At 38.0% G+C, this 25,394-nt stretch overlaps 1 protein-coding gene across 2 annotated transcripts in view; it reads left to right on the top strand.

Moving 5' to 3' along the window:
- Positions 1-25,394, top strand: part of LOC120515681 (zinc finger protein 804B) — a 733,607-nt gene that overhangs the window by 650,256 nt on the left and 57,957 nt on the right. For both annotated transcript variants that reach the window (XM_039736913.1, XM_039736912.1), the window contains exon 3: positions 2,793-2,923. In XM_039736913.1, coding sequence (XP_039592847.1) covers positions 2,793-2,923 — 131 coding nt within the window. The remainder of the gene's footprint in view (positions 1-2,792; positions 2,924-25,394) is intronic.

The following is a 25,394-nucleotide window of genomic DNA, read 5'->3' as shown; positions in this document are numbered from 1 at the left end:
TGCAGTATGGGAGTCATGACGTCCTCTTTGGTGGACCGGGGAAAATGCAGAAGTGAAGGTGCTTGGCTTAGGGAAAGTCACGTGGATTATGGCGATGTAGTTTCTCTTCTGAGAAAACAAAGAAAGAACGGTTAGTACCCCATCTTCGTCCCCTGGCATGGTATGTTGCGCTGCTTATTGGGTCTTTCCGCGACTCCCTATGCGTGACAGTGTATTTTGGCAGATATCTCCAGATATATATTAATTTTAACAAAAATTCTTAATTTTTATTAAGCAAATTAAAAAAAGAATTTGATAACTAGCAATAAAAAACCAATTTGCTAATAGTAACTTGTATTAATAGTATTTGATGTTATTAGTTCCTCATCTTTATTGTTTCGAATGAAGGTCATCAAAATGAATAAAACCCTAAATGGATCAGCATTTGCAGACAGGCATTCTGACAAATGAAGTTTGAGGGCCAACTGTTTAAAACACATGTATGTGCAAAGAAACAGAAACCAGCATGGTATCAAAATCATTGCGAGTCATGTTGCTGTTTGTGTATGAAGTGCACAAAAGGTGGATGATAAAAATATTTAGCTTGTCAATTGGAGCATTACTCTCTTTTAATAATCACATGCCCTATGCATTGCTTTTTTGCAGATAATATTTTACAACTATTCTTACTCTGTGATGCTGGTAGCAGTTGTTGCCAATACATCAATCATAAAAGCATCTGTTTCATCTTTACTTTAGTTTCAGTGGATAGGTTGTTAAGCACTGGTAATCTTTTAAGAACAAGAAGACAAAAAATGACATACATTTTTTTTAAATATGGAGCGGAGCAGAGCACCACTTCTTTTTAAATTCTCTTTCTGCCAGGTTTTGTCTAAAATGTAATCCTATAAATCAGTAGCCGATTTTTGTTATATGCACATGGTGACCTTGTGTACAGTATGGTACAAATAAGTGTAGATGACACTTAAATATAACTTTGAAAAGTACAATAGTTTTATTTGTTACACATGTAATGAGGTTCCACCAATTCACACTAAGTTGATTTTAGGGTGTGGGACTAAAAACCATGATATCCAGATAAAATGCACTTGGAAAACATCCAGATTTCACACAGACAGGGACTGGGCCAGGATTCTGTGCCAAGGTTGTGCTTGTGTGACCTGCCCATTTAAAAACTTCATTTAAGTGCAAGTATGAACTGTGTTTGTGTTTCAATGTGCATTGTGATGGATGGCTATCTGGTCCATTGCTTATTCCAGCTCTGATGCCAAGTACTGCCTTGATAGTTTGCAGCCAACTGTAAGTACTCACTGCATTTGGATAAGTATTTTCTAAACATTGATTTACTCTGGAAGGTGCACTATCCAACTGAATGAAGGCATTAAAAACATAATGTAGCAATGTTACACTTTTGGGATACACACCTAGGGCACAACTTTAGCTGGCTTTAGGATATCAGTCTGCAGTGTGGTAGGATGATGAGGATGAGATCTGTAATTCAGCCCCCAGGTGAAAGCAGGGATTCCCTTTGCCTTTTACAGTACAGTGTCAACACCCCCATTGGTGACACCAATTGTAAGTATATGAGGTGAAGAAGGTCATCTTTAAATCACCTATGCATCTGCCCTTTCTCAGATGGGCATTATGAAAGTCACTATAAATTATTTACATTTTAAACTGCATGTTTCCTTAAAACGTTTCACATAACCTTAAATGTATAACCTTATTAGAGTTTTAAAAAATGTCCAAAATAACTAACCAGTGCAAAACTAAAAGGAAGCTTAATTCTTAATTCTTCATTCTTGATTTGTTTCTTGTGGCACAAGGACTACAGTGCTTTTTGGTTGTTATTATATTCCCAAAGGGAAAGGCCAAACCCACCAGAACACCTTAATAACACAACACTTCAAAATGTTTTAATATTAACACATGTATTTATTACTTTATTTAAAAGATTTTTTGAAAAATGAGAAATTCAATTATATCCCAAAACTCAAAATTCAGATCATAATTATAATAACTGAAAGAACAAAGGACTGAAATAAATTAATGAAACCAGGACAAAATTAGCTATTGAATCCATATCCAAAACCTAAAAACACTAAATACCAAAAACACAAGTCAAAAAGCCAGAGAATCAAAGACACTGCAGTCACAAAGACTACTAATGTCACACTGAGGGGGAAAAATGCGCAAACGCAAGCTGAAGAACACATTTGCAGGAAACAAATTAATGCCACAGAAAAGAGGCTGTGGCCACATGTGTCTTTAAATGGCCTCGAGGTAACTGTAGCCATTACAACTACAGTATTATGTTCAAGCTGGAAAAATCATGTTTGTTCTGAAAAGAATACTTAAAAAATTAACCTTGAGAAAAACAGCAAAGATTGGTTTGAAGGCAGGCAGGAGTCAAAGCCAGTAGAAAAGGTGATTGTTCACCAAAAACAAAGTGAGTAGAAAAAAAATCAAAGGTCATAAAAAATATTTGCAAGGGTCTGACTTTCAAAAATCAAAGCACAAAGTAGCACAGATTCATTTGGAATGTGCAAATATTTGGAAGCCGACTGTAACACTCCTACATTGGGACACGTGGGGTATGTAATAACCAGTGATTACGAACCCCAGTGTAAAAAACCATTGTTGCAGTAAACAACAAATAACAATATTTTAATGGACCATAAGATCCTTCAAATTTTATTGTAATGCACTCTGTTTAATTAATTGACTTATTTAATTAACCTACAGTATGTTCACTAATTACTTTTGTGTTATTATTTTTCTTTTGTTCACAGAGACTGAAAGAATTAAAGCAGAGAGAATTTGCTCGCAATGTGGCATCTAAATCATGGAAAGATGAAAAAAAGCAGGAGAAAGCACTTAAACGACTTCACCAGCTGGCTGAACTACGGAAACAGACTGAATGGTTAGTAGAAAAAAGCATAGCTCACTCTTTCACTCATTGTTTGTAATCCTTGCTGCATTCTTTAACTAGCTGAGACACTTATTCTTCAAATGAGGTACTGATTTTCAGAAATTTTAAAAACAAATTGAACTTCAAACCATTTTGAAATAAATATTATAGTGTCAACAATAATAAAATGTTGGCACTGAACTCAGAATGCATAGCCCATGGTGGTCTGATATGAACATAAATCAATTTCTTACCTTCATTTTTAGAAGCCATCATACCATTTAAATATTCAAAGCAACTCTAATACAGTAAACTCATGAAGCATATACAGTGTATCAGGTAATGGATTTTACTGCAGTGCTTCCTGATAAACTATATTTAAGTTAAGCTAGGAGTGCAAAGATATACAGTACAGTGCCCTCCATAATGTTTGAGACCAAGACACATTTTTCCTTGATTTACACCTTTGCTCCACAGTTACAAATTGCAAATCAACAAACAATTCAGACGTGATTAAAGTGCATATTGCAGACTTTTGGAGATGACAATACATTTTCTACATGGTTCCCCCATTTAAGGTCACCATAATGTTTGGACATAGCAATGTGGAAAGTCTTTTAAAGCCATCGTGTTTGGTACTTTGTTGCATGCAATAATGGCTTGAAGTCTGCAATTCATAGACATCACCAGTTGCTGAGGATCTTCTTCAGTGATGCTCTGCCAAGCCTCTAATGCAGCCACCTTCAGCTCCTGCTTCTTTCGTGGGCTTGTCCCCTTAAGTTTTCTCATCAGGGTATGGAAGGTATGATCAATTGGATTTAAATTGTGTGACATACTTGGTCATTCAAGAATTTTCCATTTCATTTTTTAGCTTTAAAAAACTCCTGTGTTGCCTTAGCAGTATGTTTGGGATCTGTATCTTGTAGGATGAAGCACCATCCAAAGTGTTTGGAGGAATTTACTAGAACCTGAGCAAATAAAATGTTTATATACACCGTTGAATTCATTGTGCTACTGCCGTCAGCAGATACATCATCAAAGAAGATAAGTGTGCCAATACCTCTGGCAGTCATACCACTACCACCACCCTATTTAACAGATGACGTGACATGCTTTGGATCTTGGGCAGTTCACATCTCCACAATTGCCATCACTCTGTTACAGGTTACTTTTTGAGTTGATGGCCTGATATTCTTTCCAGGAATTCCTTGATATTTTTTAAAATTCATGATTCCTGTACTTATGTCAAGTTGCCCAGTGCCAGAGTAAAAAAAAACAGCCCCATGGTAGAACATTCACAGCACCATGCTTTACAGTAAGGGTAAGGTATTGTTGGACGTTAGCCATTGGCTCCTCAACTAACACAGGCCCTCCTGTTAGGCCAAAATAGTTAGATTTTGGACTCATCTGTACAGAGACAAGACTAAAAACTCAACAGTCTACAGGCTATGCAAAGTTCAAGATGGACAGCTTTGTTCCTTTCTGACAGAAGATGCTTTTTCTTGGCAACCCTTCCATAGATAGTTTCTTTTGGGGTTCTTATTGTTGTTAATCTATACACCATTGCGGCTCAGACAGCTAGGGAAATGTGTAAATCACTGGATGTTATTTTAGGATTACATTTTACATCAGTTATTTTCTTTGTTATTTTTGTTGTGGCCCAGAGTGAAATTTGGCAGGGTTAACATGGTTTGAAATGCCCTCCACTTTTATTCTTTTTGCCTAATAGTATTTATTTATTTAGTCAACATATTTTTAAAACAGATTAATGAGCATCCATTACTTTTTTTCTCAGTTCCGCTGATGTTATCTTACTTTGTTGTGTTAAGAAAATTACTGACCAGATTTCTTGAAGTTATTTATGTTTTCGCTATCATAGAAAAGTCAGTCAGTCAGTTCCCAACCCACTATATCCTAACACAGGGTCACGGGGGTCTGCTGCAGCCAATCCCAGCCAGGACAGGGCGCAAGGCAGGAACAAATCCCGTACAGGGCGCCAGCCCACCGCAGGCCACACACACACACCAAGCACGCACTGGTTTGGTTAATTGGTCAAAACTCTGTCAAAGACCCACCCACTCCTGCTTTACCGTAATGAAAGTCGTAGAACTAAAGGTTCACTTGTTTTTTGTATCATTTAATGCTGCATGGATATTTTCTTTCAGAACACTCAAATTTGAGAATACTCTACTTATGTTAAATTAGGAAGAGACAAATGTCAATTTCTGGTAAAAATAATGTAATGGGTTTACAAACTTTCAACTGTACATGAATCGCAGGTTTGATGCTGGTTGTGACGCTAATTATGTCAACATTACACATCAGCTCTGTGGTTCTTTTCGTAGGCCAGAAGATTTAGCTAGGTCAATTCAAGAGTGAGGCAGAGAGGCACAGAAAAGAGAATGGAAAAGGCTTGCTAGCAAATGATTACTGTAGTAGCAGCAAACGTATTTCGGGACTTGTTCTCACATTTTGTATGATTTTTTTAAAAGCATTTCCAATTATACTTAGCCTTATGCAAAATCAGAAAATCTAAAAAGCTGTCATACTTTGGTCAAAGTCACCACCAGAAATTGCCCTTGCAGAACTGCGAATTATCACTTTCCTGACTATTCAATTGTGTTCTTCAAAACTTTGACATTATATTATCCAAATCAAACTTTTTGGCTATAATGCTGCAACCTTCATCCCACCCACAGAACTGTAAAGAGAATGACAAAGTCTGCAAGAGAAAAGCACTTGTTTACTAACAGTTTAAACTACTTTACCTGCTAGAAACACGTGGTGCATTCTTTATCAATAGAATCTCCATTTTAAACAATACAGGTAGTCCCCCCAATGACATCCGAACGCGGCTGCAGATGCAACGCATGCGCCTCAGTAACTTCCGCTCCGTCATCTTTGGCCTGGGGATGCTGCAAGCGGTGGCTGGACGGAGGCTGGAGGGGGGCGATTTCGCTGCCCGCGCAGTGTAGTGTCCCTCGGGCAGTTTCACTGCCCGCACGCTACAAATGGCTGCCTCGTTCGTTCTCACTTGGGCGGCTGGTAATGCTGCAAGCGGTGGCTAGATGGAGGCTGGAGGGGGCTGATTTTGCTGCTTGCGCAGTGTAGTGTCCCTCGGGCCACTCCTGGCGGCAAGCGGTTTCACTGCCCACCCACCACACACGGTTGCCCCATTCGTTCTCGGTGGGCGGCTGGTAATACTGCAAGCGGTGACCCGGTTGTGGCTGAATGGAGGCCATTGAGGTTGAACGGGGCGGCGGGGGTAGCATTGTAGTGTGCATCGGGTGTCCGCCTGTTGAATGGCCGATTCACTACTCGCCTTTGGCCGCACCATGTTCGTTCTTGGTGGGCGAACGCTGCAGGCAGCATACTGTAGTGGAGGTGACTGTGAGGTGGGCTGGTGATGAACTGCCCCCATTCATTATCAATAGCAAGCCTGCTTGTACTGTTACGCACATAGCAGGAAGTTGTCTCTTATCAGAACATCCTGCTGTGATAGCGTGTACAGTGCTGTGCAGAAGAGCTCATCTTAATTTTTTGTCTTCACCCTTCAACAATGTCTCTGAAACACAAATCTGATGCAAGTTCTGGTGATACAGTAAAGAAGAGAAAAACCATCACCATTAAAAATAAAGTAGAAATAATAAAAAGGTCATCATTCATTGGCGGAGCACTTGGTTACAGTCGGTCATCAATAGCATTTGTTAAATTTATGTACCTCTTCCAACTTTCATACAAATTCAACTTAAGTACAAACCTACAGTCCCTATCTCGTACATAAACCGGGGACTTCCTGTACAATGATAACAAACATTAATCAGCATGAAGGGAAAGGTTGAACTGTAGTTCATGTAAAAAACTGTTTCAATTATTATTAAAATATTAATATCAATTATTCAATTAGTGGCTGATGAGAATATTTTTTAGGTTAATTTTTGTTTTTGTACTCATTTTTATTATTCTTGATTATTTAAAATATAGTCTGCATACTTTGTATGAAATTATAGCCTGTCTTTTTTATGCTGAGTGACTATGACATTAACATTCATGTTAAAAAAAAAAAAGTAATCCTATTCTAGGAAATGAACAATTCTATTCTTTTACTTTACCACATGTTTTGTTTTTATTCTCACAACCTTCCAAAAACCAAGATACTTTAGGGCCATGTGTATCTCATCTCTTTCTGGCCTAATTTTTTTCTGAATTACAAAAAAATACAATAACAGCTATGGGAAACGTAGGTCTCTGCACTAATATTAAAAGGTTAGGAAGCCCGATGGCTGTCTTGAAGGCCTAGAGCCCTTTAAGCAGATCATGGCTTGGTGGTGCAATAGCCTCGGAGGCCACCAGAGGTTATTCTGACTTGGTGGTCCCTAGACTTTATGGGCCTATCACAACCAGAAACCTTAATTATTGCTAATTTATTGAGGGTATTTTTACCTGTATTTTAGATAATGGTGAAACACTGCACCATTTCAAAGACATCTTTGTTTCCCGGAATTCTTTCTTTAAATACCATTTACCCATTATGATTTGCCAGCTCTGAAAACTCAAAAGCAGACCTTAAACAAAAATCTAGGCTTCAGTGCTCCTGTGAATTCTTGGAATATCAGCCTGGCCCCTAAATTGAGGAGCAACCTTCACAGTGCTTTGAACTAAAGAGTTCCAAAGCATGAAAGCCCCAAAAATTCTCAACATGCCCACTGTAAGGGGGAAAAATGTCTAACCCCAGCTAGTTTTAAAGAGGACAACAAAGAATCAAGTATTAAGTAGTGAAGCTCAAAAGAGCACAAAAGGCACAGCAGAGGCTGTCTGAAAAGGTAAAGGCAATCCAAGGCAAATCAGCCCAAATGCATAATCCAGTAGGTGGAGTCAAAAACAGTGGAAAGGTTTAACATATCCAGGAAATCACAAACACGCACAATTACAATAATCACTAGAGAACTCGCCTCACTATATGCACATTCAATGAACCACAATGGACTAAGGGATTTCCTCAAACTTTATGGAGAAATATAAAAAGGATGTTCCCTAATTACAAACGCAACAGAAAATACATACCGATATGAAAAGTAAAACTTCACAAACTACAGTGTAACCATATATATATATATATATATTGCAACACTAGAGGGTGCTGTCGCTCCTCAAACCACGCAGACAAACGTCCAGGACACCAGGAAAAAGTACCAGAAATAATTTGAATTTCTCCCTTTCGATATTGTGCCACAGAAGACACCAGAATCACCACCATAAATCAATAAATCAATAACAATAATAATAACAATAAATCCTCCTCTCCTCCCAGGAGCTCCGTCACACTACCTCCCAACTCCGGCTCAACTCGCTGGGTTTCCCAAAGTCGTTTAAATAGTCTGTGACCCAGAAGCTCTCCTGTTCTTCTGTCCATGTGATTCACTAACACTTCCGTGTCAGTTGAAGATTTATATTTTTTCTTCAACCCGGAAGTACTTCTGTTCTTCCATCCCCGTGACTTGGGAGTACTTCAAGGCTATAGGGAAAATAGAAATCCCTGTGTCTCCCTGCAGTGTCACCTGATGGCACCCATGGCACCCAGCAGGGCTGTGAAGAAAAACTCCATCTTCCACAATGCCGTGTGGGAATCCGGGGCACCTCCATGCTGCAGGGAGGACTCCATCTAGTGGCCTGGATGTGTTGACTGTGATTCAACCCTTCAAAGTTTATTGCATTTGTATATTATGGATTATATTTCACAGTTTGTTTTTTGGATGTGGAGAATACATTGTAATAATCCTAAATTTCTTAATAATGCACTTGTGGTATATAGTTCAGAATATATTTACTGTGTGGTTTGTACTAATGTCTCCTGAAACCATGGCAAAAGCTTTAATTGACCAAGACGAGGAGTTATGTAGAATTTCTCCACCTACACAGAAATTGTAATAATGAGTTTCCATCAGTAGATGGGAGTAGAGTGCCCACACTGATTCATTTGAATTCTGTGATACTGTTCAACACAACCATATATCAGAAAAATAAATGTCAGGTAATAATATTCTGAAACCCATAGTAAGAGTTACACCAACATTGTGCTAGTTAGAATCATGCTACAGGGAAATTTTGGATTGTTCTATTATAAAAAATAGGGATAGCTCCTATCCCTTTTATATTTTCTCCAATACTTTATTTGCTCCTGTGTAGCTTTTGTAATAAAAAAGCAAAACGAAAACGGTATCTTTTTTTTTTTTTCTCTCTCTTTGAGAGTAAACAAAGACATAGTCGGGGGACAGACAAATGGTCATGATACTGAGAGGAAGAGGAAATATCAATCATGAAAAACATTAGTAAAACATGAGTTGGAATCAAAGTCTGCTGCACGACAGACACACCTCAACTGAAGATCAAATTAAGTTAAAAACCATTTCATCTTTGAGATATGGAAGCAAGTGGCTATACCTGAAGAAGGCAATGAAAACACAGGGATAATTTTCGAATTATGCAGAGTGACTGTGCTGAGGTTTGAAAACAGATTCTAAAATTGTGAGGTAATAGAACTGATTTTTGTACCACACATGACATTTCATTAATTTATTCATTAATTTCTATGAAAACATAGCATTATCGTAACAGCAAAGGGTGCAAGACAATAAGCAACACTTCATAGAACACAAATTATATTTATGTCACACTAAGTTACATGCCTATACTAACTGAATGTAGTACCATCTATATACTCAACCTGCAATCTTTTTGGAAGGTAGACATAATATATAGTTTTTAAAGAATAATTAACACAGACATTGCATTTATATTGCAATTTACATATACTCCAGCAGACCCCTGTGACCCTGTAGTTAGGATATAGCAGGTTGGATAATGGATGGATGGATGTAGATGGTTAAGGCCAGTTCATTCACCACCAATTTGCAACATGCACCTGAATAATGTGACAGCAGCCATTTTTATGCCAGTATGCTTACCACACAGTAGCTATTATGTGGTGAAGGGGTGAGAGAGAGGTGGTTAGCCAATAAGGGACTGGGGGTCATTAGGGGGCCAGAATGACCAGGCTGTGGAGGACAATTTAGCTAGGACATCGAGAAACACCCTACTCTTTTAAAAAGATGATCACAGGTTAAGTAAGGTCTCATATGAAGGATGGTGCCAATTTTTACAGCACAGTGACCCCATCACTGCACTGGGGCATTGGGATCCACATACAGACCACAGGGTAAGTCCCTCCTGGTGGCCTCACAAACACAGAGAAAATGTGTAAAGTCCATGCATTGGAGGGCTTGGACCAGGATTAAGCCCCATATCTCTGCACCTTCTGTACCCACTGTGCTAAACCTTTGACCAATGATATTAAAATATGAGCTAATTACAAGTTTAATAATTTGGCTTTGAAAGATAATAAGTAGAAATTAGGAAACTTTTCTAGAATATATTGTTAAATAAAAATATACAAAAAGGAGAACACCCATTTTACAACCAAATACATTTATTACTGGTTAATTTCGAATCAAAATTAATTTTCATATGTATGTAGAATTCATAAAACTTTACAAAAATCTTACTCTGTGCAGAAGATTTGTTACCATGTACAGTAAATTATTTGCAGCACATCTTGCAATGTTCTTGTATAGCTACTCTTCATGAAATGCAATAGATAACATTGCAGCTTCATGGTGTGGGGAGATGGAGTTCCAGTCTTGTCTGTGTGGAGTACGTAGGTATTTCCTGAGTCCAAGTGAGTTTTCCTCTGGGTGCTCCCTCATCTACAAACGTGTGACCGGTGACTCTAACCCGGCCCTGTGTTAGTGGTGTGATGGGTAGTTGCTCAGTCCGGTATAAGCCATGTGATACCAACGTAGCTTCCAACCCCCATAACACAGTAATTTGACTAGTGTACTCTTCTATTGGATAGACTGTTGGATGGGTAACTTTGACATATTCCCAACTGAGTAGCCTATTATGAAAGCTTCTTCAAATTTACATCTTCTGCTTCTTGTAATCTGTCCATTAATAAAAAAAATCGTCATGTTTTGCTAGATTTAACCCTCTAACAGTTCTTGGATTGTATACACATCTGCTATATTTTACAGTTTGGGTTTTTATATTCATAAATTTTGTTAACACTACACTTTTGGTTTGCACACAATGCAAGTGTTTTATTTGTTATAAATGGTGTAGAATGTGTTTTCTTATTCCTTGAGGCTACATATGGAAGTCATTTTCCTTGAAGACTGTCAACCACAGTACAGTTCTAGAAATTGTGTACTGAAGTTGTACTCCATTAACCCTCTTGTAAACTGTTATTGAATTAATCCATATGGTATATCACAAAGCTCTCTAAACTAATCTGTCTTTCTGAGTGCACACTGCAGTGATAAAGACATTATTATGTAAGAAGAGCTAACAGCACTTGCATTACACTACTGGAATTTGCAGTGAACCCAATGCAGTATGTACAATGTTGTAGTGTGTTTTTATTTCATAAAGGTAAACTTCATGATGTGGAGAAAGTGAATCAGGAAGTGCAACGGATTAGCAAGTAGGGAGTAAGGACAGCCATAAAGAGGATGAAAAATGGAAAGGCCGTTGATCCAGATGACATACCTGTGTAAGCATGGAGGTGTTTAGGAGTGGAGTTTTTAACCAGATTGTTTAATGGAATCTTGGAAAGTGAAAGGATGCCTGAGGAGTGGAGAAGTATTGTACTGGTGACGATATTTAAGAATAAGGGGGATGTGCAGGACTGCAGTAACTACAGGGGAATAAAATTGATGAGTCACAGCATGAAGTTATGGGAAAGAGTAGTGGAAGCTAGGTTAAGAAGTGAGGTGATGATTAATGAGCAGCAGTATGGTTTCATGCCAAGAAAGAGCACCACAGATGCAATGTTTGCTCTGAGGATGTTGATGGAGAAGTATAGAGAAGGCCAGAAGTAGTTGCATTGCATCTTTGTGGACCTGGAGAAAACATATGACATGGTGCCTCGAGAGGAGATGTGGTATTGTATGAGGAAGTCTGGAGTGGCAGAGAAGTACGTAAGAGTTGTACAGGATATGTATAAGGGAAGTGTGAGAGTGGTAAGGTCGGCGGTAGGAGTGACAGATGCATTCAATTTGGAGGTGGGATTACATCAGGGATCGACTCTGAGCCCTTTCTGTTTGCAATGGTAATGGACAGGTTGACAGACGAGATTAGACAGGAGTCCCTGTGGACTATGATGTTTGCTGATGACATCATGATCTGTAGCGATAGTAGGGAGCAGGTTGAGGAGACCCTGGAGAGGTGGAGATATGGTCTATAGAGTAGAGGAATGAAGGTCAGTAGGAACAAGACAAATTACATGTGTGTAAATGAGAGGGAGATCAGTGGATTGGTGAGGATGCAGGGAGTAGAGTTGGCGAAGGTGGAAAAGTTTAAATACTTGGGATCAAGAGTACAGACTAATGGGGACTGTGGAAGAGAGATGAAAAAGAGAGTGCAGGCAGGGTGGAATGGGTAAAGAAGAGTGTCAGGAGTGATTTGTGACAGACAGGTATCAGCAAAAGTGAAAGGGGAGGTCTACAGGACGGTAGTGAGACCAGCTATGTTATATGGGTTGGAGACAGTGGCACTGACCAGAAAGCATGAGACAGAGCCGGAGGTTGCAGAGTTAAAGATGCTATAATTTGCACTGAGTGTGATGAGAATGGATAAGATTAGAAATTAGTACATTAGAGGGTCAGCTCAAGTTGGACGGTTGGGCGACAAAGTCAGGGAGGCGAGATTGCATTGATTTGGACATGTGCAGAGTAGAGATGCTGAGTATATTGGAAGAAGGATGCTAAGCATAGAGCTTCCAGGGAAGACGAAAAAAGGAAGGCCTAAGCGAAGGTTTATGGATGTGGTGAGAGAGGACATGCAGGTGATGGGTGTAACATGCAGAGGACAGAAAGATATGGAAGAAGATGATCCGCTGTGGCAACCCTTAACGGGAGCAGTTGAAAGAAGAACAAGAAAGGTAGACTTCAGGCAAAATTCCTTTTTGTTATTTTGGTACAGTGTAGCACTGTGCTTCTATTACAACTAACTTTTAATTAAACAATGCATTTTTATAAAAGCACAGCAAGCACAACCATATCACCATGCTAATATATTCATATCATCATTCGGAAATAATGTAGCATTCTGGACTCTGGTGAGTGTTTTGTTTCAAGTGACAGTTCCAAATGGGCTTTTGAAATGAAAGAATTATCATTGTTTATTTGCTTTAATTGGTAGAAGTATTATTTGTTTATTGTATTCAGTTCTATAAATTTGCAAATCTGTGTTCTGTTGAAAGATAAACTACAATTTTCAAGACAAGTTATGCTCAAAACACATTAGCAGACCTAATATTTTTATTATTAAACAATAGACTGCCGTGTTTTCCCTGCCTTGAGGACCCTAATTATTGTAAAGGATCTTTGACATTATTATCACCTCGATGGACTATAATTACCTATAACATCTGTATAAGATTTACACTATCATTCTAAATTGGCCGTAGTGTGTGCTTGGTGTGTGGGTGTGTTTGTGTGTGTCCTGCAGTGGATTGGCACCCTGCCTGGGATTGGTTCCTGCCTTGTGCCCTGTGTTGGCTGGGATTGGCTCCAGCAGACCCCCGTGACCCTGTGTTCGGATTCAGAGGGTTGGAAAATGGATGGATGGATGGATGATTTATTAGATTTGTTACACTTTGGTTTCTATTTTTGTTCTTATGAAATTCACGAAGAGTACAGATGCACTGCTTGCATTTTACAATTTACTTTGATTGTACCATTAAGCTTGCTAGTATAGTGTTTTGTTTTTTTTTTTGTTTTTTTTAATATAATACCAACTGCTTTGTTTTTTGAAACCTAATTGCAGACAGTCCCAATTATTTACCTGTTTCCTAAGGGAAGAAGTTGATTAATTTAAAATAGTTCATAAGGCAGAATAACTAGTGCAGTCTGTATTTTCAGTCAGTTAATTTCTCTGTTCTTTATTTATTTATTTATTTTTTGGAGTGAGTGCACCTCAAAAAGAAAATGCAAAATCTAATTCTTAGCTGTTAAGAGGACTAAACTGTTATGTGTTCAAAATTGTTTTCTTTGAAAGCTTATGAACTCCATCAATAAAGCACTCACAGCAAAATGTTGGATACAGCATTCTATACAATTCATCCATAACAGATCAGAGAAGTATGGTACAAATCAAAATATAAGGATAAGGACAATATGAATTTCTTTATTTTTATGGTGCAGCTGGTGACTGTCATAGCCAAAATGAACTTTCTGTAAAAATTGAAAGATTTATGGGAGAAAGATGGCCTGTTTTTAAGGACATATCAGTGGGATTGTCACATTAACAAGAGGCTGTTGCACTGAGAGAAGTGATCACCATCCAAATTCCACAGAACAGCACTAAACTTCAAAGTAACTAATGATGGTGGGCAATGGATGCACATATTACTAAAATAAATCTCCAACAAAGGGCACCTTGTTTCTCAAACATTTTCGTTATGGCCACAGGTAATGCAAATATGCTAATAAGCAACAAATACGATAATTCAACCCTAAGCATCTCTCTAACTTGCACGAAACCCATCCATGCAAGAAACAGAGAAATATTCTCTACAACTTCAGTTGTGTTTATAAGAATTGCTTATAAACACTCTGAAATCATTTGTTTTTTTGTCCAGTACCTCAGTATCTGTAATATAGGCATGTGGAGATTCGAGATTGTTGAGTACAAATATTAGGGATGCGTCGATTAATCAACCGCCAATCAAAACCAGTTTGCAGTAAATTGTCTGATCACAAAAAACTATCTTTTCAGTCAACACATGTCCTTTTTTAAAAACTTCCTGCAGTGTACAGTTTTCCCTGAGAGCAAGACGCAATTACAATATTAGCCTAATAAATTGGGAAAAAGGAATCAGAGAAGTCATCCTGCACAATTAAAGCTACGACAAGAAAAGTTGTTGATTTCAGACCTTTTCATTATGTCCAATAATTAAAATGGACACTGTTTTAGTTTGGATTTTAAGATTGTTATAAGTGCAACAGCTTGCATTTTCAATTGCAAAAATAAAAAATAAAGTCAAATTTCAAATTACTGCTTAGTAAACAATAGGCTTGTTAGCTTAACAGCAAAATGCATTTTTTATGTATAAACCTATTAAGCATGTTAGTCTTGTGTCTCCTTGATAAAAATCTAGTGAACATTTGATACATTTGCGACCCTTTAAAGATTTGTGGTGTTTATTATTGCTTTGTGTCATACAGCATAAGCTTTGATAAGGAATTAATACTACATAATTAAAATAGTAATTCATATTTATAATTACACCTCAAATATTACGAATGTCTAGCTTACACATTGAAGAATAAAAAACACCTGTATAAATATATTAAACGCATATTTTAACAGCAAATAAAAAACTGTAGTGCAATTAAAATGATTAAAACCTATAAGTGCATTTTTATTTACATGTAAGCAGTGTCTAATTGCTAATGTAAATGAATTGATTGTGTGACAATATATATATATATTTTTTGTTGTTAGAGAAATGGTGGAAGCTATTTTTTTAATTAAGCCTTTGTGACAGTTTAGGGTTTTCTTGCACCCTTGTTCCCTCAGACCACTCGTCAGACACTAGGTAAAAGTCCAAATAATTATTATTTATTATAATAATAACTGCACAAAGCACCCTCCACTCCCAAATACTCCAATAATCAAATACACAATACTCCAATAAACAAATCCTCCAATCTCCCAGACGCTTAGCCACCCTGCCTCCCAACTCAGCTCGTCCGTCTGGGATTTCCCACAGTCCTTTATAGTCCTTGACCCGGAAGTGTTTGTCCCTCAGTCCATGTGATTATCCAACACTTCCGGGTCAGGTAAAAACTTGAAGTATATCATTTCTTCCATTCCCGTGACTTGGAAATACTTCCGGGCTGTACAGAAAATATAAATCCCTGGGCCTCCCTGCAGCGACTCCTGGCGGCCCCCATGGTATCCAGCAGGGCTGTGTATTATGACTCCACTGCCCATGATTCCCTGCTGGCATTCAGGGCACCTCTATGCTGCAAGGAGGGCTCCATCTAGCGGTCTGGGGGTATTGGCCGGGATGAATGGCCAGGCATATCTCACACCTTGTTTCAGATATGTTCAGTACAGAAACAAATAGCAATATGACAGGTTGTACTGATAAAATGCAATTTATTTTCTTTTATTCCATATGTATTATGTATACTGTAACAGATAGGGGGCAGTATCACTCCCTTGAACCCTTGTCCAAGACTCCAGACACCAGGAAAAAGTCCAAATGTTGACTTTATTAATCTTCCACAGTGCACAAAGCACCCTCTCCTCCATTATACTCATAGAAATCAATAATCACAAATACAAATACAATCCTCCACTCCCAGAGGCGTTGCCACCCTTCCACCCAGCTCAGCTCGCCGTCTGGGAGCTCCCACTGTCCTTTTATACAGGGTCAGGTACAAGTCCTTTTCATTACCCCGGAAATACGTCACTTCTGTTGCCGCTCTTCCTATGACGCACTTCCAGGTTATAGGGCACATATGATTCTTCGGTCCTCCCTGCAGGTCCATCTTGCGGCCCCTGTGGTATCCAGCAGGGCCGTGTAAAAAAAAACTACATAGTCCGTGATTCCCTGCTGATCTTCGGGGCACCTCGATACTGCAAGGAGGGCTCCATCTGGTGGCCTGGGGGTATTGGCCCGGGATGACATGCCGGCCATATACCACAATACATATATTTTTTGTATTAGTTAATAAGTATGTATTTAAAGGAAATTTTATTTATTTTAGTATTTTTATAGATACTGAGCAGTTAGCCTACAGAATTTATTTAATTTAATTAAAATTAAGCAGTTAAATCCGGTGGTCTACAGTTAATTATAAAAATACACTTTAATATAAAGCATAAGGCTTCTAGTTATGCAGGAGTTTAATACAAAAAGTTTTTTAAAGGAGTAAAAGAAAAAAAATTGAAATAGGCCAAGTAACATGAATTCGGTGATCTGTATAAGCCTTAAAAAAACTAGTTTGGCGCATCAATAACAAATATAATATTTTTAATATTTGATTCTTTACCGGTGGTTGTAGACCTCTAAGCTAAGAGCAACTCCCCGAAGGTTAAAAGTTATAAATTTCAAATATGACCATGTGGAGTATCATTTCAGACTATTTCAAGATCGGTGATTATGAATATGATGTTTTGGGGTTTTTTTTGATGCTTTACTAAGGATTTAGCCCTTTTTGAACCTCTTTCAGATGATGAAAAATGACAAATTTCTATCGCAATTCAGAATATTTAGACTTCAAAAATGTAAATTGCAGAATACATTTTATAATTTCAAATATTCCTATTAATTATGTAAAGTACTTCCACTTCATGAAGTAAATCATTACATTTCTTATGAAAACACCAAATTAGGGAAACTTAAACTAATTCAGATTTTTTACAGGTTAGTTTACTGTTTTATATTTAGCATGCATTTGGTCACTTCAACATGTATAATTTGTAACAAAATATTTTCTTAATTTTACAAGTCAGCAAACAGATCCTGAGTAGTCAGTGCAAGCTATTGAAACCCCAGACCACCTGCCCTCAGCTTGTACATGGAGTGTGCTAACTGTAAAAACAGCAGTGCAGCAGTCTGAGCAAACCTCTACACATCACACACATCCCTGTTATTAAATAATTAATAATGAAAAATGTTAAATGCTACTACTCTCTATACAGTTAACCCAACCCCAGAAGTCCATGCATTCATTTTCTGACTTGTTTAAAAAATGAGAAAGTGATAATTTTGCCACAATTAAAATACGAATTCTAACAAACTAAAAAAAACTATTTTCTGTCACTTAAAAATCATTGCTAGCACTTGTGAACTTTTTCATAATTTCCTTATGATGACAGCATCATAAATGGAGCGATGGACAGCCATGATATTTATGATGATGTAAAATATGCAGCATTACAGTTATGACTATCTTCTTCTCTCCTATGGAAGTATCAAACTCTGCTCATGACTGACTTTTCATTGAGTCTCTGTGCCTGAATCAATACACTGAGAAGCTAAAATGTGTGTCTTTCACTTTTATACAGATCACTTTTTTGTTTAATGCATCAGCCAATCAACCTTTCCACAACACCACTGAAAAAATTAAAGAGTATTGTCACAGAACCTTTTCAAACATGCCACTTAGTCAATATTTTTTAGCTGTAAAAAGCAGACCAACTGCATAGGACATAGCATAGTATTAAAAACCCTGAATAATCCATATCACAATCCAGAAACTGAGTTAAATTATGAAAGCCGAATAAGCAAGTCAAGTAGGATTTGCTTTGCTCACATATCCCAAAATGGACAGATGTGAGTAGGATCTAAATTAAGTACGCTCTTGAAGAGAAAAAGAGATTAAAAAAACACAACAGGACCTAACCCACCTTAGTGTTATGTTTTCTGCAAAATGATACATTTTTATCAAAAAGAAAAAAAATTAAATATGTTAATACCAAAACCAGAGAGAGGCAGCAGTGCTAACTATTATGCCACCGTGCCATTAACAATCAATATTTAATTAAACAAAACATCCAATCTTGTCAAAGTGCTTAAAAACTGACTTTCTGGGAAAACTCTTTTTAAAAATCAAATTAGATTAGCAGATAATAAAGAGGTAACATAACATTTTCAAAAAAGTTAGTCTAATTCAGGGTCATGAGGTTTGCAGCCTATCCTGGCAACATGAGATATAAGAAATACACACATCCTTATTATGGTACCTGTCCATTGCATCCCACAGATTCACGCCCTCTTAGAGGGTAATTTTAGAACCCTCAATTATCCTAACACATGAATTATTAAAATATAGAAAGAAACCTGAAAACCAGGAGAAAAAGCCACACTGACAGAGAGAGGACCTTCAAACTACACACAGACCAGCTATAGGATTCATGAGGCAGCAACACTTCCTCTTTGCCATCATGATACTTTTAATAGTGAAGAGATAAGAACATAATTTATGACTTATTAAAACATAAAGTACTTGAGTGAACTGTAGTAGTATCAGGCAGTGAATTGTAATCTAGTTAAGTAGCTATTATTTGTCAGTGCTTAAAAAGGTAAACTTGCTATATTAGTAATTAAGAATAACTTCATTTGGATGAATCACGCTGTAACACTGTAAGACTGGGTGCTATAAAATGTGAATGTTTGTATAGAGTATATAGAGGACACTTTTCATTACAAATAGAGGAACCTTACTTTCTGTACTTACGGTATACAATAATTTACATCAAATAATAATCCAGATTAAAACTATGATTTTCAGAAAGATATTTATTCTGAGCAACTGTGTTGTAAATAAATGAAAATGGCAGCCATTAATACTACTGCATTTGAAATCACAGGCATCCTTTCGATGATAGGACCACTTGTTTGTTCAAGTATTCCATAGGTTTCCAACTCACTCAGTGTTTAATTCAATATTCAACATGCTGCCTTCATCCTCCCCTCTCACCTTGAGATCATCTCTAGTGTGTGTAGAAGGGTGTGTTTTTCAGCAGCCATATATGACACATGACCAGGGGAAAGTTGGGCACAGTGAGATTGAGCAAAACTCTGAAGACTGAGTCAGTCTTCAGTGTCTTCTGTCAAATTGTCACTGTAATATTTCAAGCTAGATATTTATCTAAAATGGCAGAGTAGAGTGCTATGCACAATGAAGTGTGTTAATATTAAATAACACCAGGGACATGTGCTGCCAGTTAAAGCTATTTTTACAGTCAAAAAAACTAAGTGTTCAGGAAAGATACAACTGTAGGCATTAACCCAACATATTTCAATTATGTAAAGCTTTTCTAAATATTACCTTGTGATCTCAAAAATATTTCTTTGTTACAGAAGGATAAAATAGTACAAGGACAATATTAATTATTTTCAAACTCAACCATTGCATATTCCATAAACCTTTTATAATACATTATACATTATTACATACTGTATTTGTCTGTGTGTGTTTGTGTAGTCAGCCTAATTAGCAGATTTGTGCTAAAGGTCGCTGTGAGCTGGAAGCCTCACTTGGCTGTAGACCATTTTGAAACTGAAGGTTCTTTACCTGCCTGTGACCTTTCATTACAAATATGGCTAATATTTGTTTATTGGCTATAATCTACATTTAAAATGTATAATCATTTTATTTTTATAAAAAAAACTCAATTTCTTAATAGTATAGTTAGAAAAATACAGGTATATATTTAAAGAAATGATTAAACAAATATATTTAATGTTCCATGATTACGGTGACATCTAGTAATTTGCTGTAATCACACGATAAATTATAGTTTTTAGTTTATAGTTTTGAAGGTGAATGTACTGTAAAATAAATAACATGCTATGTAAAAGAAAAACCCACTTTGTTAAAAGAATAGCATTTTTTTCTTTTAGATGACAAGGAAGTGGTAATGTTAGAGTTCTGGTGGCCTTTTCAAAAATTAGGATGGGAAAAAGAAGAGACATTCGAGATATATATATATATATATATTGTGGCATCGCCCAGGAGGACCGGAGGAGGGCTTGTACCTCCTCCAGACCGCGAGGAGGCGATCGCCCTGGTTATGTTGGGGGCCACAGGTAGAGGACTTGGAAGCCCAGCCCTGTAGAGACCCGTGGCCACTGCCAGGCGGCGCCCGGTGCCTGAACAACCCTGGGGAGAAGACAGGGGACACCCGGAGGGCTTCCGGGTGCGCAGCCCGCCCTTCCGCCACACTGGGGTGTGTCTGCGGAGAAGTGCCGGGAAGCAGCTGGAGCCCATCTTATTTAAGGGGCCGCCTCCTTTCAGTCGAGAGCGGAAGTCGGGTGGAAGAGAGACGGAGCTGGAGAGAGGACTGGAGGCGGCCAGAAGGGCATAAAGGACTGTGTGAGAGGCCCGGACTTTGGGGGGAATCGGTGCTGGAGGCACTGGCGTTGTGCACAGGAACTGTAAATATTGTAAATAAAGGGTGTGTTGGGTGAACTAATGATGTCTGTCTGTCTGTGTCCGGGTTCAAGTTCACTATATATATATATATATATATATATATATATATATATATATATATATATATATATATAAAATATATATATAATAAAAAATCCTGGAAAGGAAAAGCAGGTTGATGATACGTGATCTTCTCAGAAGTTCTCGGAAGACACTTAAAAGACCCGCATGACGCAAACAATATCAAATAACACTCAGACGTGTAAAGGCATGTAGCACACATAGATCCATATAAAGCATATAAGGACAATGCATTCTAGATGAAACATCAACGAAAGAAGAAGAAAGAGCAGCATGGAGAAAAGAGACCCAAAAGTGGTGGAGAGAAAAAAAGACAAATAGGTTATGAAAGCAGTGGAATTTGAAAGGCTCAAACAAACAATGTTGCGATATACATGCAGAGAAAGGTAAAGAATATGAAAGCAGTAAAATTCGAAAGTATTGTAGAGTCCCAGCCAGGTTGAAGCCTTTTTTGTTTTAAGTGACTGTGAGGTCCGATTTAGGGAGGGTAGAGTACAGCAAGGAAGACTGATAGCAGCACGACGGCACCTCCTTAGCATGCGTTCAGCCACCCCCCAAACAACGAGAGCAGCATTATACGTCCTGAAAAAGAGAAAGGACAAGTATTGTGTTAGAACGTCATGCAAGACAAGACAGTGAGACATAATTTAAAACAAGTCCACATGCATCTAACCTAGCAGTTGTTGGATTGCTGCTGGCAGACACGCTTCATATGTTCCCAGCTCTTAAAACAACAACAAGAGACAAGCAGAACAGGCAGCTCGCCAGCAGCAAAAAGCCTGCAGATGATCAGAATGCTTCTCCTTAGTGTGTGTTCAGCCAAACTAACCCTTGCACCTTCCCACCCCCTTCACAACGCGAGTGACAGAGATGCAAACTGGCACAAGGACAGCTGCTGTACAGGCTTTGAAATGATCGGGCAGAGAGACAAGCAGAACAGGCAGCTCGCCAGCAGCAGAAAGACAGCAGGTGATCCAACGGCATCTCCTTAGCATGCATTCAGCTGCACCCCCTTCACAATGCGAGCAGCATTATACATCCTGCAAGAAAGAGATGTAACCACGCCCGGGGCCGGAAATAAAGTATTGTTTTTAGAAAAGATTTAAAATAAAAGTGAAAATAATGCATATGTAATAATTCCCATGAAACTAACAATCTTTTTAAATTGTATATCCGGTAAACCAAACCCGGGGGTGGGCAAGCAGGGGGCAGAGCCCCCTAGTTAATAATAAAGATAACAAATCTGCCATAGCAAAAAACCTCTGACAACAATTTAATGGTTTACATTGCTACAACAATCAAATCACCTAGGCAGTGTGCAGAAGTAATTAAAAAGGAGAAAATAATATTTTTTTGCAAAACCCATGGAATATAAATCAACGGAGCCCCGCAGTATACGTGTATATATATATATATATATATTGTGACAGATTAAGAGCTTGCTCGCACCCTTGTACCCTCGGACCACACGTCAGACACCAGATAAAAGTCCAAATAATTATTTATTATAATAATAAAGTGCACAAAGCACGCTCCTCTCCACAATTCTCAAATGAACAATACAATAATCCAATAAACCAATCCTCCACTCCCAGACGCTTAGCCACCCTGCCTCCCAACTCAGCTCGCCGTCTGGGAGCTCCCATAGTCCTTTTATATCCCCCGACCCGGAAGTGTTCCCAATCCAACAGTCCATAAGTCCTTATTCCTTCCGGGTCAGGATAAACAATGCTTTTTCTCACCCCAGAAGCCCGTCGCTCTTCCTGTGACGAACTTCCGGGTCATAGGGCACGAAGAACTCTTCGGTCCTCCCTGCAGCTCCCTCTCGTGGCCCCCATGGCATCCAGCAGGCGGTGCATAAAACTCCATTGTCCATGATGCCCTGCTGGTTTTCTGGGGACCTCCATTCTGCAAGGAGGGCTCCCCCTGGCGGCTTGGGGGAATTGACCGGGATAAACAGCCGGCCATCCTCCACAATATATATATATATATATATATATATATATATATATATATATATATATATGTATGTGTGTGTGTATATTTTATGTTCTGAATATTTTTTTCACAACCCTTAAAAAGAAGTTGAAAAGCTCCACACTCCATATGATGCACAGTTTTACTTCTTGAGGATGTAGAGAATAACTTAAAATTAATGAAATCTAAAAAGTATTTTAATTAGAAACTAGTGAACAAAGCAAAATTATTATGTAAAAGCAGTAGTGTTGAAGACCTGCATAGCATCCACTCTGTGTCCCAATCTGCCCTAAGATAAGGAAATTTCACACCATCTATACGTCCTCTTCTTCGTTGGCTGTTCTAATGGCATCCCCATTCACCTCTCACGGCATAGTTAGGTAAAAGTGAAAATTGGCAGCCCCCCAGCACTTTATTGTGACAGTGACAGCAAGTTTCCATATGGCTGTGCCTATACCTTGAATTCCACCATACACTGAGTTTGCTGATGTACTGCTTTGAGTTGATCTTTGGCTGCCATCTGGAGGTTAGTTATAGATGTCAACAGCTACGCAGTAGTTACCCATCACCATTTCTTGCCTTCTGACACAGTACCAAATTTGCCCGCAGATGAAGTCTTCCTGATACTCCATGATCACTATGCCACAATATCTGTGAAAGTCCTTAGTGGTTGCTAATCACCTGTGCATTCTCTGCAGCAACCTATTATAGCAGATTTGATTGGGCTGTGAGAGGCTTTCATTGTGAAGTAACATCAGTTACACCCAAAATGATTTAACAAGTAATGTGAGAGTGTTAGGTGCATGAGGAGGAGACTGGAAACACAGACACAGAATTCAACAGATATTCTTCAGAAGGAGGTTTTCTTTATTGCAGAGGTAGTGTCTCTCCCAAGATGTATAAGCCCCCAATTTTTGTCCCTCCTTTTTCTTTTCTGCTGCTTTTCTCCATAACTAATTACAACACAGATTCTTCAGAACTGTTAAAGAACATAGAAGTAAATTATTATCAACTAAGAATTTATAATTATTTAAAGCACTGATAATTTACATTTTCTGAATTTATCTGTATAAAATTATCATAAGTGCATTTCATCTTGAAAATTCATATAATCTCAAGTATAAATCTTAGTATACTAAATGTTCAAAGAATTGTCAGGACTTGAATGAAATGTGCTGTATTGCTGCAGTTGGCTGGAGAGGTAGTCAATTTAAGAAGCAGTGAGTGGGTCAAGGAGCATAAAGATTATAAGGATTTACAAAGGTGTAACTTTAGTTACAATGTATTTCGGTAACCCCTAGTTAACAACTGATGATAATATCATGTTTACAATGTTTTTAGTGTTATAAATCACCCCAGATCAGCATAAATTATGAAACCTGTGTGTTAGGTGGTTGCCAAAATCTTTAAATTCACAGTAAAATGTACTGTCCCAATCTGACCCCAGTAATGCAGCTATATTTATGATGTTATTTCTGAGCAACAGATATTCAAAACATATTGAGAAAAACGGAACATGTGGATGTGTGAAGGGCAATCAAAACCACATGTACTTGACTTATTTTTTAACTCTAAGCATGACTTTAATACTAGAGGTTTGCTGTAAGGACATGCTTATCTACTGCTCTGCAAACTATAGCTGATAATGAGTATTACATATTTGTTAGTTAAATTTATTTGGGCAAACAGTAGTGAGTGTATTCAGTTTATTCTGTTACAACATTAATTATGATTTATCAAATTATGAATAATTTTAGAGGGCTCTGACAAGTATGCAAAATTCCTATATACTCAATGTTAAAAGAAAATGATTGTTATCTTTCAGAATGTCAGAGTATAAGATGAATAAAAGGCCATATTCACATTGCAAGCTGCATTGCTCAATTACAATTTTTTGCTCAGATCGCATTTGCCTATCTTGACAGTTCACATTCATACAGTAAGTACAAGAGTCCTTTATCTAACTGTAGTCTGAACACATCTGTCCTTTAAATGTGCACATTGATATGTTTGTGCACGAGTCATCTTCACCATAAAATACAAAAACCATCATATTTGAGAGACAACTCATGGTATTAAAAATCAACAAAATGGACACGGTAATAGCTAGTGTATGCATCTTATTTTGCTGTGGAGGATGGCAAAGAGTTTGTCAGCTGTACCTGATTAGGTCGAGAAAGCGAAAAAAACCCAGACAGCTAACTTTTGCTGTTTTTGTAGCTATTGCTGGCACAGCTACACCAAGAGACAGCAGCAAGAGCTATTGTCCCAGCTATAGCTCTCCTCCGTTGTTGTTTTGCCACACTGCAAGTGATGGCTGATGTTGACATGTGTTAGGCAAAAAAAACACATGAATTCCGATCTGACCATTCCTGTTCATGTCGCATGGCCATGAATTGATTACATATCCG

Source organism: Polypterus senegalus, chromosome 15 (assembly GCF_016835505.1).
Source record: "Polypterus senegalus isolate Bchr_013 chromosome 15, ASM1683550v1, whole genome shotgun sequence".
Taxonomy (NCBI): Eukaryota; Metazoa; Chordata; class Cladistia; order Polypteriformes; family Polypteridae; genus Polypterus; species Polypterus senegalus.
Note: the sequence above shows the minus strand (reverse complement) of the source record. Positions and strands in the feature narration are given on the sequence as shown.